General features: G+C 47.6%; 1 protein-coding gene across 1 annotated transcript in view; it reads right to left on the bottom strand.

Moving 5' to 3' along the window:
- Nucleotides 1–13,937, bottom strand: part of LOC136611105 (E3 ubiquitin-protein ligase RNF213-like) — a 228,127-nt gene that overhangs the window by 94,042 nt on the left and 120,148 nt on the right. The window contains exon 26 of the mRNA XM_066590378.1: nt 5,672–5,854. Within this exon, the coding sequence (XP_066446475.1) occupies nt 5,672–5,854 (183 nt within the window). The remainder of the gene's footprint in view (nt 1–5,671; nt 5,855–13,937) is intronic.

Below are 13,937 nucleotides of genomic sequence, written 5' to 3'. Positions count from 1 at the left end.
TAGACAGACCCCTGTAACATTTCTGTAGCAGAAGTACAGGCAGAACCCAGTAACATTTCTGTAGCAAAGGTATAGGCAGACCCCCGTAACATTTCTGTAGCTAAGGTATAGGCAGACCCCTGTAACATTTCTGTAGTAAAAGTATAGGCAGACCCCTGTAACATTTCTGTAGCAGAAGTATACGCAGACCCCAGTAACATTTCTGTAGCAAAGGTATAGGCAGACCCCTGTAACATTTTTGTAGCAGAAGTATAGGCAGACCCCAGTAACATTTCTGTAGCAAAGGTATAGGCAGACCCCTGTATCATTTCTCATCTCAGCTGCACATTTACTGCCACTTTATTAGAGACCCCCATCTAGTAGCACGTTGGGCTCCTTTGTCCAATTCTTCGTGGCGCAGATTTCACTGGGTGGTGACCGTTCTGCAGAAATATCGGCCCCTGTGGACAGGAAGCTTCTTGTAGTTGCTGCAGATTAGAGGGAAGTTGTGGCATGTTCTGACCAGCTGACCGGAAGGGGTCATTGATTCATGCTGCTCTTATCATATTCTGACCTCTCATCAGCACGGAGTAACAGAAATCTGGATTTGATCCAATTTTTGTGCTCTTTTGCCCACTGGAGCCTCACCTTTCTGTTTCCCTTAGACACAATGGTGCTGGAACTAATCGTCTGCTGTTATAGCCATCCGTGCTAAGGAACAGTAAGTTGTGAATTTGGACATGTTAGTTGGAGCACCAAAGTTGTATTCGTCTGCAATTTTCTTGGCAGCGGCGGTTCATAAGAATGATTCTTGACATCCTCTTCTGACCCCTTTGGATGAGGAGTTCTTTCTGTCCACAGGATCCCCTTTTGCTGAATGTTTTTCCTCAATCACACCCTTGGACGTGAAAACCCCACAAGGCTGGCAGTGAAATGCTCGCCCGGCTAGTCTAGCACTGATGACCAGGCTTCACTGAAAATCTAAAGGGGGCAAATCTGTGAGGGGCATTGTGCAAAATGGTGGCCATTTTGAAAGCTGCTATCTTGGAACCAGGTTGATATTTTCAAATGGGAAGGGGTACATATAACAGATGTTTCTGATAGAGAATGTGAAAAGCGATCCAAATCTGTGCTTAAATGTGACATATCTTTATTTCTGCCAAATATATCAATGTTCTCTTTGTTACAGACACAGATATGGCTGTAAGATTAACACATGAGCAGAGGATAGCGATTGTGCTGATCACCGGGAGGCGCAGTACCCAAGTTATGACAGTGGATTTCTTGCAGCGTGTAGGATGATGATATGTGTGGTATATACAATAAAATGGTGTCACAGCTGCAATCACCACAACTCTTCAGGTAGTAACGTCTGTATCAGAGCCCAACAAATGTTATAGCATTGTAGATAATGTGATTTGTCGTGACGCCAGTGCTATATAGTAGATTACGTGAAAAGATTAAGTAATACACGGAGGACAGCGGTTATGAGAGCATTAACATAAACCTTCTTTACTGTAATTTTATCAGAGAATTTGTCTCATTTAGGGTGAAACGAGGCAGAATGTCTCCATAGACATTAGATTGGCAGATCAAATAATGTGCATGGAAGATGGCAGAGGATGCTTGGTAGAGATGAGGCAGCGATATCACCATTTATATACAAGGGTGTTCTAACCTATGTCAATCTATAACATGGCCTTTCCATTACCAGTATTAGACAAATCCTGTTGCTGGCCGCTGCACTGTCTCCGTCACTCAGGAGATTTCACTAAGCCTCTGTCACTTCTTGGCCATCTCCATCAATCAGGAGACATCACTAGGCCTCTGTCGCTTCAGGGCTGTCTCCGTCACTCAGGAGACTTTGCTAGGCCTCTGTCACTTCAGGGCTGTCTCCGTCACTCAGGAGACTTTGCTAGGCCTCTGTCACTTCAGGGCTGTCTCCGTCACTCAGGGGACTTCACTAGGCCTCTATCACTTCTGGGTTGTCTCTGTCACTCAGGAGACATTACCACTAGAGATGAGCGAACCTACTTGGCCACACCCCTTTTTCGCCCGAGCACCGCGATTTTCGAGTACTTCCGTACTCGGGCGAAAAGATTCGGGGGGCGCCGTGGGTGAGTGGGGGGTTGCAGCGGGGAGTGGGGGGGGAGAGGGAGAGAGAGAGGGCTCCCCCCTGTTCCCCGCTGCTACTCCTCGCTCCGCCGCACCTCCCCCCGCCCCCCCTGGCGCCCCCCGAATCTTTTCACCCGAGTACTGAAGTACTCAAAAATCGCGGTGCTCGATCGAGTAATTACTCGAAACGAGTAGGTTCGCTCATCTCTAATTACTACGCTTCTGTCAGTTCTGAGCCATCTCAGTCATTCAGGAGACTTCACTAAGCCTCTGTCACTTCAGGGCTGTCTCCGTCACTCAGGAGACTTCACTAGGCCTCTGTCACTTCAGGGCTGTCTCCGTCACTCAGGAGACTTCACTAGGCCTCTGTCACTTCAGGGCTGTCTCCGTCACTCAGGAGACTTCACTAGGCCTCTGTCACTTCAGGGCTGCCTCCGTCACTCAGGAGACTTCACTAGGCCTCTGTCACTTCAGGGCTGTCTCCGTCACTCAGGAGACTTCACTAGGCCTCTGTCACTTCAGGGCTGTCTCCGTCACTCAGGAGACTTCACTAGGCCTCTGTCACTTCAGGGCTGTCTCCGTCACTCACGAGACTTCACTAGGCCTCTGTCACTTCAGGGCTGTCTCCGTCACTCAGGAGACTTCACTAGGCCTATGTCACTTCTAGGCTGTCTCCGTCACTCAGGAGACTTCACTAGGCCTCTGTCACTTCTTGGCTGTCTCACAGATATCAGGCAGCTTTACGCTTTTACCTTGCATGTACATAATCACCGTCAGACAGTGCTCTCCTCTCACCACTGACACTCTATCTCCTCCGACTGGCTGACTAAGGCAGCTCTCACACTGGACGCTTTTCTGAAGGCGGCGCTAACCGCAGTACATAGCTCCCATTGATTTCAACAGGGCTTAGCAGAACTGCGCTCAAACGCAGCATTTCTAATTTTGCGATTTTCAAGCGCTGTCTGCTCTATTTTTGTGCATTTTAGCACTTTTTATCGCACCTCATCACAATGATGGGCTGCATTAAAAAGCACTGTCAAATGCTGTAACATGCATTTAAAGACGCGATGTAAATCGATGCGAAATCGATGTAAAATGCCGCGACTTTGAGCATTGTTTTCTGAAAACGTGTGAGAGCAGCCAAAAACTCAACTGTTCTCCAAAAAAGGCCTTTCTAACTACCACTTCCTTCCATGTCCTCCTGTGCTGGCTCTGGCGCTGCTTAGCAACACACTAACCAATCACGGCCTGCCTCTCAACTGTCACCGCACTGTCAGATAGCGAATCATGTTGTTCCACTCTCCAGAAAGACTGGCCAAGACTGTTGGCAGCCAATGAGAAAAATAGGTGGTTGCCAGGCAGATTACATTTAATTCTGTTACAGGGCAGAGTAACCTGGAGTTAACCCTTGCATGCCCTGGGTGAATTGCAAACCTACATAAAATTATCACATGAAATTAGCGGTAGCGCTCTTGTAAGACTCTTCTGGGCCACTACATTTCAACAGCTGGCATCCTAAGAGACCACCCATCCGCCATGACACAGTTGGCAAACTACCTGCCAAACTTCAACAAGCAAGTTCTGTGTTGGACCCACCAAATAGGGGAAGTAACAAAAGTGCCACAAATGAAACTACAACAATGGCCGTCCTGGCGTCTTTCTGAGGAGCCCACATAGTAGCACCCGGCGTCTGTCACAGGAGAGCAGGGCAAACTGAACCACCATTGGGCAGAAACCGGCTACTCACAAATGGCAGCCGTACAAGATCCAGTTGCTTTATCATCTCAGCGAGGACGACCCCAATTATCCTGGTAAATTTGTGGAATGGGTGTCACAGCAATCGCAACGGGGCCCACATTTCAGAAAGACTGAAAACTTTTACGTGAATGGGAAGGAGAACTAACAAAGCCTTTGTGACTGTCGCACACAAACCCGCACTGGACAGATCCCTCCAAGATGGCTGGTGCACAGAAGGTCGCCCATTCTTTATCTACAGCAACCTTACTGCTGTCAAGTATCTGCGATTGTGATTGCTCACCCCACACATTGTGGACGCCAAGTCCGTGAGTTTTCGGATCATCAATTTCCAGGGAAGTGGATTTGGTGTCATGGCCAGCTGGAGTGGCCCCAGCACTCGCCAAATCTCACCCCCTGGGACTTTTACCTGTGGGGTTAAGTCCAGGATTTAGGCAGTGGAAATCCAAAGTATGGCTCACATGCAACAGCGGATCCTGGCCGCCTGTGCAAGCTGCAGCTCTTAATTCAACATGAATGGGAGAAGCGGATAGCCTTGGTGATTTGAAATAATGGGGCGCACATCAAACATATCTTGTACTGGATCGCCGTTGCGTTCCACGTCACAGAAAAATTAATAATTTTAATAAAACGTACATGACATTTAAGCGGATTTGGATCTCTCATCAAATTCTTTATCAGATACGTATGTCACATGCAGCTTATCTCATTTGACAATATCAACTTGGTTTCAAGATGGCGGCTTTCAAAATAGCCACAGTGCTGGACACCACCCCTCACAGACTTGCCTCCTTTTCCCTTAGCAACATGCTACACGGGATGGTACCATTTCCCATTTATTCAGGGGTCTCCATACCTTTGGACCACCCTGTACAATTGTACAAAAATAGAACTTGATGCGATTGAAAAATTGCCCATGTAAATAGATCCATTGCAAACATTGGGGGTCTATGTCTGTGCATCTTGCAATGCAAAAGACTTGCATGAGAATATCGTCCATGTAAGTACATACTAATGTGGAATCACATAGAAACTGATCCTGTCTAATTTCCATACAGGGAAGCTTCAATTAAGAAAGGGCTGCTGTCTCTAATGAAGGGGTCCCTTGATCAAGATTCCCTTTAGGAGCCAGAGAAATGGCATCTACCTCTTTGGCAGCCTTGAGCAGTCCATGTACAGTATTACATACACTCTATGCCCATAAATCTAAAGAGGTGACCATGTAATGCCACATTTTTCCTACAGTGGACCATCCTGTAACAGTTTATCTGGTTCTCAGTCCTCAAGTTAAAGGGTTTCTCTGTGATGATACAAACCCCATTATAGGAGTAAACATAATGCAGTATTTAAAGTAACTTTAAGCAACCCTTCGGTCTTAAGGACAACATTAGTACATGGGATGATGGCCAGTGATATCACTGCTGTAGGTCTAGTCATTCCTAGGGCCCCGCTGATGTCTTCTAAGACTACCTGACACACACTGTGCCCTGGCAGTAAGACACTGCATGCTGCTCAGGTCAGACTGCTGATGTACTACTAAGTGCACAGTGTGCTTCGGTGTAGCCTAAGAATCGGTGTAGTCATATTGGAAGACGGCAGAGGTCCCCCAGGAACAGGCAGATCTGCAGACGTATCGCCATAATGGAGGATACCAGGTAATAGAACTCGTCCCCTCCGGAAGCTGCAACCAGTTCTCTGGGCCCGGAGGTTCGATTTAGAAGTAGACGCTAAAAACTGCACAATACAAATAAATCTATACAACAAATTTATGAAGCTGAATACAACTAAGCATAATAAAACAGTAAATGCATGAATATTGTACCTGAAGTTGCTGGAAACCGGTAGGAGTTTTTCATCAGAAAAAATGAACATCCAGAGGGATTTTATACAGTCCTCCATGTGGTTGTTCACAAGAATTTCCAGGTTGCCATTGCAGTCAATGATGGATAAAATGTGCGATAAAATTGGTGTCACTGCCTTCTGAACACGTTTCCAGAGGGTTTGTCTACATATAAAAGTATTATTAGTATTAAAGAATGGCTCCAGCAGAAAAAACATCCTCTTTCTTAGCCTAAGACATTACCCAGAAATCTAGATTAAATGGGTTGTCTGGGCTTTGACAACCCCCTATATTAGAATATACTATATATATATATATATATATATATATATATATATATATATATATATATATTGTGAGGGATTAGCGTTTAGGATCGGTAGCAACCTGGGCATAAGCAGTCAGAGACAGTGACACTTGCGATAAAGTCTTTAGTCCAGGCTTTTGCCTGGGTTTATTTCCAAGCAAACAAAAGCAAAATACAGCCTTAACATCAGGCAAACATAACATAAATCCTGCTCGTCTGAGCACTTACTATACATGTAGCGTCCCTGTCTACACACTGGTAACACAAATGGCTCCTGCACACAGCCAGCCAGGACTCTCAGACCTGCAAAGGTCTCAGCTCTCCTGCTGGCCCTGTAGGCCCAGGCTTTATATGGCCTGGTACCAGCCCCACCTGGTACGTGGGAGTGACCATCCCACCCTTCACTTTGGTCACTCCAGAAAAGCCGGCCCGGATTATGTGGCTTGGAGCCACTTACATACTACAACATGTTAGTGGCTTAATGCTACTAACACAATACTGCCGGCTTCCTCCACCGAGCCCAGGCTGCTCGGTGGCACGCATCTGCCCAAGCGCTCCCCAAGGCATCCTAGGTGACACATACCTGCCCTCCAGCACTTTGCCGGTCACCGTCTCACATACCCTCCCCCTCTGTTCGAGCCTGTGGGGTCGGACACCTTTAGCCGCCATGCAATGCGTCCTTGAAAAGGCATCGGCATTGCCCTGTAGCTTTCCGGCCCTGTGTTCTACCGAAATGCTGAAGTTTTGTAGTGTCAGGAACCACCTGGTGACTCTGGCGTTACTCTCTTTTGCCTGTGACATCCAGGTTAAGGGGGAGTGGTCCGTGATCAGCCTGAAGTGCCGACCTAGCAGGTAATATTTTAGGGATTCCAGGGCCCACTTGATGGCTAGGCACTCCCGTTCAACAATACTGTAATTTTTCTCCGGCGGCGTGAGCTTCCTGCTCAGATAAATTATGGGATGTTCCTCTCCTTCTACTTCCTGGGACAGAACTGCTCCCAGTCCCACATCGGACGCGTCTGTTTGGACCATAAATTCTCGTTTAAAATTGGGTGTGACTAACACTGGACGTCTACAGAGGGCCCGTTTTAATTCTTGGAACGCTTTTTCTGCGTCAGGGTTCCACTTGACCATGACTGACTTACTGTTCTTGGTCAAGTCGGTTAGGGGCGCTGCTATGCTAACAAAGTTTTGTATGAACCGCCTATAGTACCCTACAATGCCTAAAAAGGCTCTCACCTGCTTTTTAGTTGTGGGTTGTGGCCAGTTCTGAACGGCTTCAACTTTATTGACCTGGGGTTTTATAATACCCCTACCTATTATATACCCCAGGTATCGGGCTTCTTCAAGACCCAGGGCGCACTTCTTAGGGTTTGCTGTGAGCCCTGCTTTTCTAAGGGAGTTCAGTACGGCCTGTACCTTGGGTAGATGGCTGTCCCAGTCTTCGCTAAAGATGATGATATCATCTAAGTATGCTGACGCATATTGCCGATGGGGTTTGAGTATGATATCCATCAATCTTTGGAAGGTTGCTGGGGCTCCATGCAAACCGAAGGGTAGGCAGATGTACTGAAACAACCCTTCTGGTGTGGCAAACGCAGTCTTTTCTTTCGCGCTCTCTGTAAGGGGAACCTGCCAGTAGCCTTTAGTAAGGTCGAGAGTGGAAAAGTACCTGGCATGACCCAGTCTCTCAATCAACTCGTCCACTCTCGGCATTGGGTATGCGTTAAATTTCGACACGTCGTTTAGCTTCCGGAAGTCGTTACAGAAGCGCAGAGAGCCATCAGGTTTTGGTATCAGCACGATAGGGCTGGACCATTCGCTTTTTGAATCCTCAATTACTCCGAGGTCTAGCATTTTCTTGACCTCCTCTGAGATGGCTCGCCTGCGGGCTTCTGGAACCCTGTACGGTTTCAACTGAACCTTTACCCCTGGTTCAGTTATAATGTCGTGTTTTATGACACCAGTACGCCCGGGTATATCAGAGAACACATCTGAATTACGCTGTATAAATTCCCTCGACTCTTGTTGTTGGGATTTGGACAGGGAGCCTGATACGCACACTTCTGGGACGGCACCATGGGGGTGCTAATTGCAGTCAGGGCTTCTCTGTCCTTCCATGGCTTAATTAGGTTTATATGGTACAATTGTTCTGGTTTCCGCCTACCTGGCTGGTATACCTTATAATTTACCTCTCCGACTTTCTCAATTATGTCATAGGGCCCTTGCCATTTTGCTAGGAATTTGCTTTCTAGGGTGGGCACCAACACTAGTACCCGATCCCCAGGGTTGAAGGTTCTCACCTTGGCGGACCGGTTATATACCCGGCTCTGGGCTTCTTGAGCCTGCTGTAAATGTTCTTTAACAATGGGCATGACCGCCACAATTCGATCTTGCATGAGGGAGATATGTTCAATAACACTCCTGTAGGGGGTGGACTCGTGTTCCCAGGTCTCCTTAGCTACATCAAGGAGCCCTCGGGGATGTCTACCATACACTAATTCAAAGGGAGAGAACCCAGTGGAGGATTGTGGGACTTCACGGATTGAGAACATCAAATATGGCAGCAGACAGTCCCAGTCCTTCCCATCCTTATTGACTACCTTTTTTAGCATGCTTTTCAGGGTCTTATTAAATCTCTCAACCAGACCATCCGTCTGTGGGTGGTACACCGACGTCCGTAAGTGCTTAATATTCAGCAGCTCACACAATTCCTTCATGATCTTTGACATAAAGGGGGTTCCTTGGTCCGTCAGGATCTCTTTTGGTATGCCCGTGCGGGAGAACATGTGAAGTAGTTCCTTTGCAATACCCTTGGATGACGTATTGCGTAAAGGAACGGCTTCGGGGTAACGGGTGGCATAGTCTACAACCACTAAGATATGTTGGTGACCCCGGGCAGACTTTACCAAGGGCCCAACTAGGTCCATAGCGACCCGCTCAAACGGCACCTCTATGATGGGCAAGGGCACTAAGGGGCTCCGGTAATGGGGCATAGGAGCTGTTATCTGACACTCCGGGCACGACTCACAGTAACGTTTGACATCACCATGTACCCCCGGCCAGAAAAAACACTGAAGGATGCGTTCCTTAGTCTTTTCGCTCCCGAGATGACCTCCCAGCACATGCTTGTGCGCCAGGTCTAAGACCATCCTACGATAGGCCTGAGGTACCACCAGCTGTTCCACAACTTCCCCACGGACCTTGTCAACCTGATACAATAATTCTTGGTTGACTGCAAGGTGTGGAAACACAGTATCAGCCCCTGGGAATTGAGGCTCCCCATTTAGTACTTTAACATTTTCCCTGGCCTTTACTAAGGTGGGGTCTCGGAGCTGCTCAGTTCCGAAATTGGCACGTGAGACCTCTAAGTCAGGCATAGCAACTACTTCATCCTGTACCTCCGTCTCACCCGCCAATACTGTTAAGGGAAAGTTATCCCCATTCTCTTGGGTCACCCCTACTGCTGGAACCGTACCCTCAGGGTCAAATGGTTCGGGAGACACATCATACACATTTGCATTATCATGAGCCTTATTTGCAGACGACCCTCGGTGTCGCCACAAGTCCCAAAATAGGGGAAAGTCTCTCCCGAGGATCACGGTGTGCATTAAGGATTTTACGACGCCCACCTCATGGGTGGCAAGTCCACACGGAGTATCAAGTCGTACAAGGGCAATAGGATACTCCTTGGTGTCCCCATGCACACAAACAACCCCCATGCGACGGCTGGTGAAGGTTGTGGGGTCGACCAGGCTGGAGTGCACCAGCGTAACCAAGCTCCCCGAGTCCAGTAGAGTTGTCACCGCAAAGTCATTCACCTTTAGGTGACATAATGGTCGATCAGTCTCTGACGCAGTCTCTGCAGAACACACTGGCCGTGCGAACATCGACCTCCGCCGGGCAGAGTCACAGTCCATGGGTTCCACGGTAAGTGGACAGTTGGCGGCAACATGCCCGGGCTCACGACAGCGCCAACATAGTATGGGGCCCCGGTCCCCTTGGGGTTCTACCCGGGACCGGACTGTCCAGTTGGGACTCCTCTTCTGTCCCACATGATCCCCCTCTGAGCCGCCTCCCCTTGGGACACTTTTGACACCCATTACATATGGAACAGTCTTACCAGGGGCTCCAGCCGACTTGCTGTTCCCGGGGTTGGAACGTCGAGGAGGCACGGCTTGCAGTAAGTCCTCCGTGGCTTTATACCTCTCAACGAGGCTCACGAGTTGGTCCACGTCCTGGGGACCTCCTTGTCCCACCCAGCGCTGGATTGCGGGGGGGCAACGAGCGTATAAACTTATCCAGAACCACTTTCTGTACGATCTCTGCCGGGGACGACTCCTCCGGCTGCAGCCACTTTCTCACCAGGTGGAACAGGTCATACATCTGGGAGCGAGCTGGTAGGTCGTCCGTGAAAGTCCAGGCGTGTACGCGTCGGGCCCGCACATGGGTGTCCACGCCCAAGCGTGCCAGGATCTCACCTTTGAGCCTATTATAGTCCTTAGCATCCTGCTCACCGAGGTCGAAGTAGGCCTTTTGGGGTTCTCCCGTCAGGAAAGGCGCTACTACCTCAGCCCACTGAGGCGCCGGTAACTTCTCCCTCTCGGCCACTCTCTCAAAGACCGCGAGATAGGCCTCGATGTCATCAGTGGGTGTCATCTTTTGTAAGGCCGCCTGTACCGCGGTACGGGTGGTGGGGAGCGAACCAGACGATCTCTGCACACTTTGCGCCACCGCCCGGAGTTGCTCTTGCAGCTGTTGGTTAACCCGCTGTTGCTCCTGCAAGGCTAAACGATTGGCTTCCACCAGTAGAGCATTAGTCTCGGCCTGAGCTCTCATGGCCTCCTCATGGACTTTTTGCTGGGTCGCCGTCATTAGCGTCAGCTGTTTCATCAGATCCTCCATCTTGGCTGTATCTGATGGCTGTGCCGTTGCAGCTTTCACCCAGGACATGGGGGGTTACAGCACTCTCCAGTCAATCTCTCTCGGGCGGTTGCCCTTAGCAACGGTTCTCCAGCTGCTGCAGCAAAATGTCCATTAATTGGTGTATGTCTCTTTAAGACCGCTGCCCGCATCCAAACACAATATGTGAGGGATTAGCGTTTAGGATCGGTAGCAACCTGGGCATAAGCAGTCAGAGACAGTGACACTTGCGATAAAGTCTTTAGTCCAGGCTTTTGCCTGGGTTTATTTCCAAGCAAACAAAAGCAAAATACAGGCCTTAACATCAGGCAAACATAACATAAATCCTGCTCGTCTGAGCACTTACTATACATGTAGCGTCCCTGTCTACACACTGGTAACACAAATGGCTCCTGCACACAGCCAGCCAGGACTCTCAGACCTGCAAAGGTCTCAGCTCTCCTGCTGGCCCTGTAGGCCCAGGCTTTATATGGCCTGGTACCAGCCCCACCTGGTACGTGGGAGTGACCATCCCACCCTTCACTTTGGTCACTCCAGAAAAGCCGGCCCGGATTATGTGGCTTGGAGCCACTTACATACTACAACATGTTAGTGGCTTAATGCTACTAACACAATACTGCCGGCTTCCTCCACCGAGCCCAGGCTGCTCGGTGGCACGCATCTGCCCAAGCGCTCCCCAAGGCCTCATAGGAGAGCATCCTAGGTGACACATACCTGCCCTCCAGCACTTTGCCGGTCACCGTCTCACAATATATATATATATATATATACACACACATATTATATATATATATATATATATATATATATATATATATATATATACACACACACACACGCGTACTTATATATATATATACACACACATATACATACACACACACAAATATATATACATATACACACACACATTATATATATATATATATATATATATATATACACACACATATACATACACACACACAAATATATATACATATACACACACACATTATATATATATATATATATATATATATATATATATATATATATATACATACATATACTCACACACATATATATATTGTAGTAGTGCAGTACACAGAAGGGCCTGTAGAGGGCTGCAGACAGGACTTCCGGTGCGAGGGTTAACACAAAGAGGTTGAGCAGGAACTAGAAAAGGGCTTGTTCCTGCCAGAATCAGGTGGGTAGAGGCACAGTGCAGCAGAGCTGAGGTGCTGCAGGCTGGTGGCCTAGCAAAGGCCAGAGTCACACAGGGACGACAACCCTGGACTCACACCCAGGTGGGGTGCATATGAACTATGTTATTTGTGATTGTGGTGATGACAAATAAAAAGGCTGGCAGGAGCCAGATAAGGAAATCCTCTGGAGTTTCAACACGTGTGGTGCGCCATTTTTATGTGAGAGGTCAGCGATCCCAAGGTGAGTGACCCCAGCAGACATCCACGTGTTGCTTCTGCAGCTTTGTGCGCCACTCCAGATTATGCCAGCGCATCCTTCACCATATGGGGCAACCCTCCTGCCAGGGTTGTCGTCCCTAGTGTATATACATACACATATACACTAGCCGATATATCCGGCTTCTCCTGAGGCAATTTAAAAATCGCACAGAAAATCATAGTTGTGCCAGAAGAACCGAGGAATAAAATATGCATACACATAGAGGAGCGTTAGATTCTTCTCAGGCTGCATGTACTGCTGCCCCTTTGCAGAATGTGCCACCCCTCCCATGAATTACATCATAGGATACTAAAGAAAACAGCAGAGGTAATATATGAACCACTTGCCATAATCTTTGAAAATTCCTGGAGAACAGGAGAAGTCCCAAAAGATTTTAAAAGGACAAATGTTGTCCCCATCTTCAAACAAGGGAAGAAGATGAATCCAGGAAACTACAGGCCTGTGAGCCCGACTTCTATACCAGGAAAGATCTTTGAACAAATTATTAAACAGCAAGTACTAGGATAAAAATGGAGTACTTAACCAGATCCAGCATGGGTTTGTAACAAACAAGTCATGCCAGACTAATCTAATTTCCTTCTATGACAGAATCACCAAATGGGTTGATATAGTATATCTTGACTTTAGTAAAGCATTTGATAAAGTATCTCATACCATACGTATTGAAAAAAATGACCAAACATGGAATTGACAGGCAACTGTTAGGTGGATTCACAACTGGCTGAGTGATCGTACTCAAAGACTGGTCATAAATGGCTGCACATCCAAGTGGAAAAATGTGTCAAGTGGGGTACCGCAATGCTCTGTTCTAGGCCTGGGGTTGTTAACATTTTTATAAATGATCTGGAGGAGGGAATTGATGGGAAACTGAGCAAATTCGCCAACAACACAAAGCTAGGAGGGATAGCTAACACTAGAGGAGAGAGAGTATTTAAAAAGATCTAGAAAAGTTTGAACAGTGGATGGCGACTAACAGAATGGTGTTTAACAAGGAGAAATGCAAAGTCCTACATCTGGGCAAGAAAAATGAAAAAAGCACATACAGAATGGGAGGAATTGGGCTAAGCAGCACATGTGAAAAATAATTGGGTATACTAATAGATCATAGACTGAACATGAGTCAACAGTGTGATGCAGCAGCCAAAAAGGCAAACACAATTCTCGGATATATTAAGACAAGCATAGAGTCTAGATCACGTGAGGTCATTATCCCCTCTACTCTTCCTTAGTCAGACCTCATCTGGAATACTGTGTCCAGTTCCTGGCACTCCACTTTTAAAAAAAGACAGACAAACTGGAGCAAGTTTAGAGAAGAGTTACCAAGATGATGAGCCGTCTGCAAATCATGTCCTATGAGGAATGGTTAAAGGATCTGGGAATGTTTAGCTTGCAAAAAAGAAGGGTGAGAGGAGACTTAATAGCGGTCTACAAATGTCTGAAGAGCTCTGACAGTGCAGAGGGATCCGCCCTATTCTTATTTGCCTAAGGAAAGTCTAGAAGCAATGGGATGAAACTGAAAGGGAGGAGACACAGATTAGATATTGACAGTGG

The sequence above is a fragment of the Eleutherodactylus coqui genome, chromosome 2 (assembly GCF_035609145.1).
Source record: "Eleutherodactylus coqui strain aEleCoq1 chromosome 2, aEleCoq1.hap1, whole genome shotgun sequence".
Classification (NCBI taxonomy): domain Eukaryota; kingdom Metazoa; phylum Chordata; class Amphibia; order Anura; family Eleutherodactylidae; genus Eleutherodactylus; species Eleutherodactylus coqui.
This window is presented reverse-complemented; position numbering and strand designations above follow the sequence as displayed.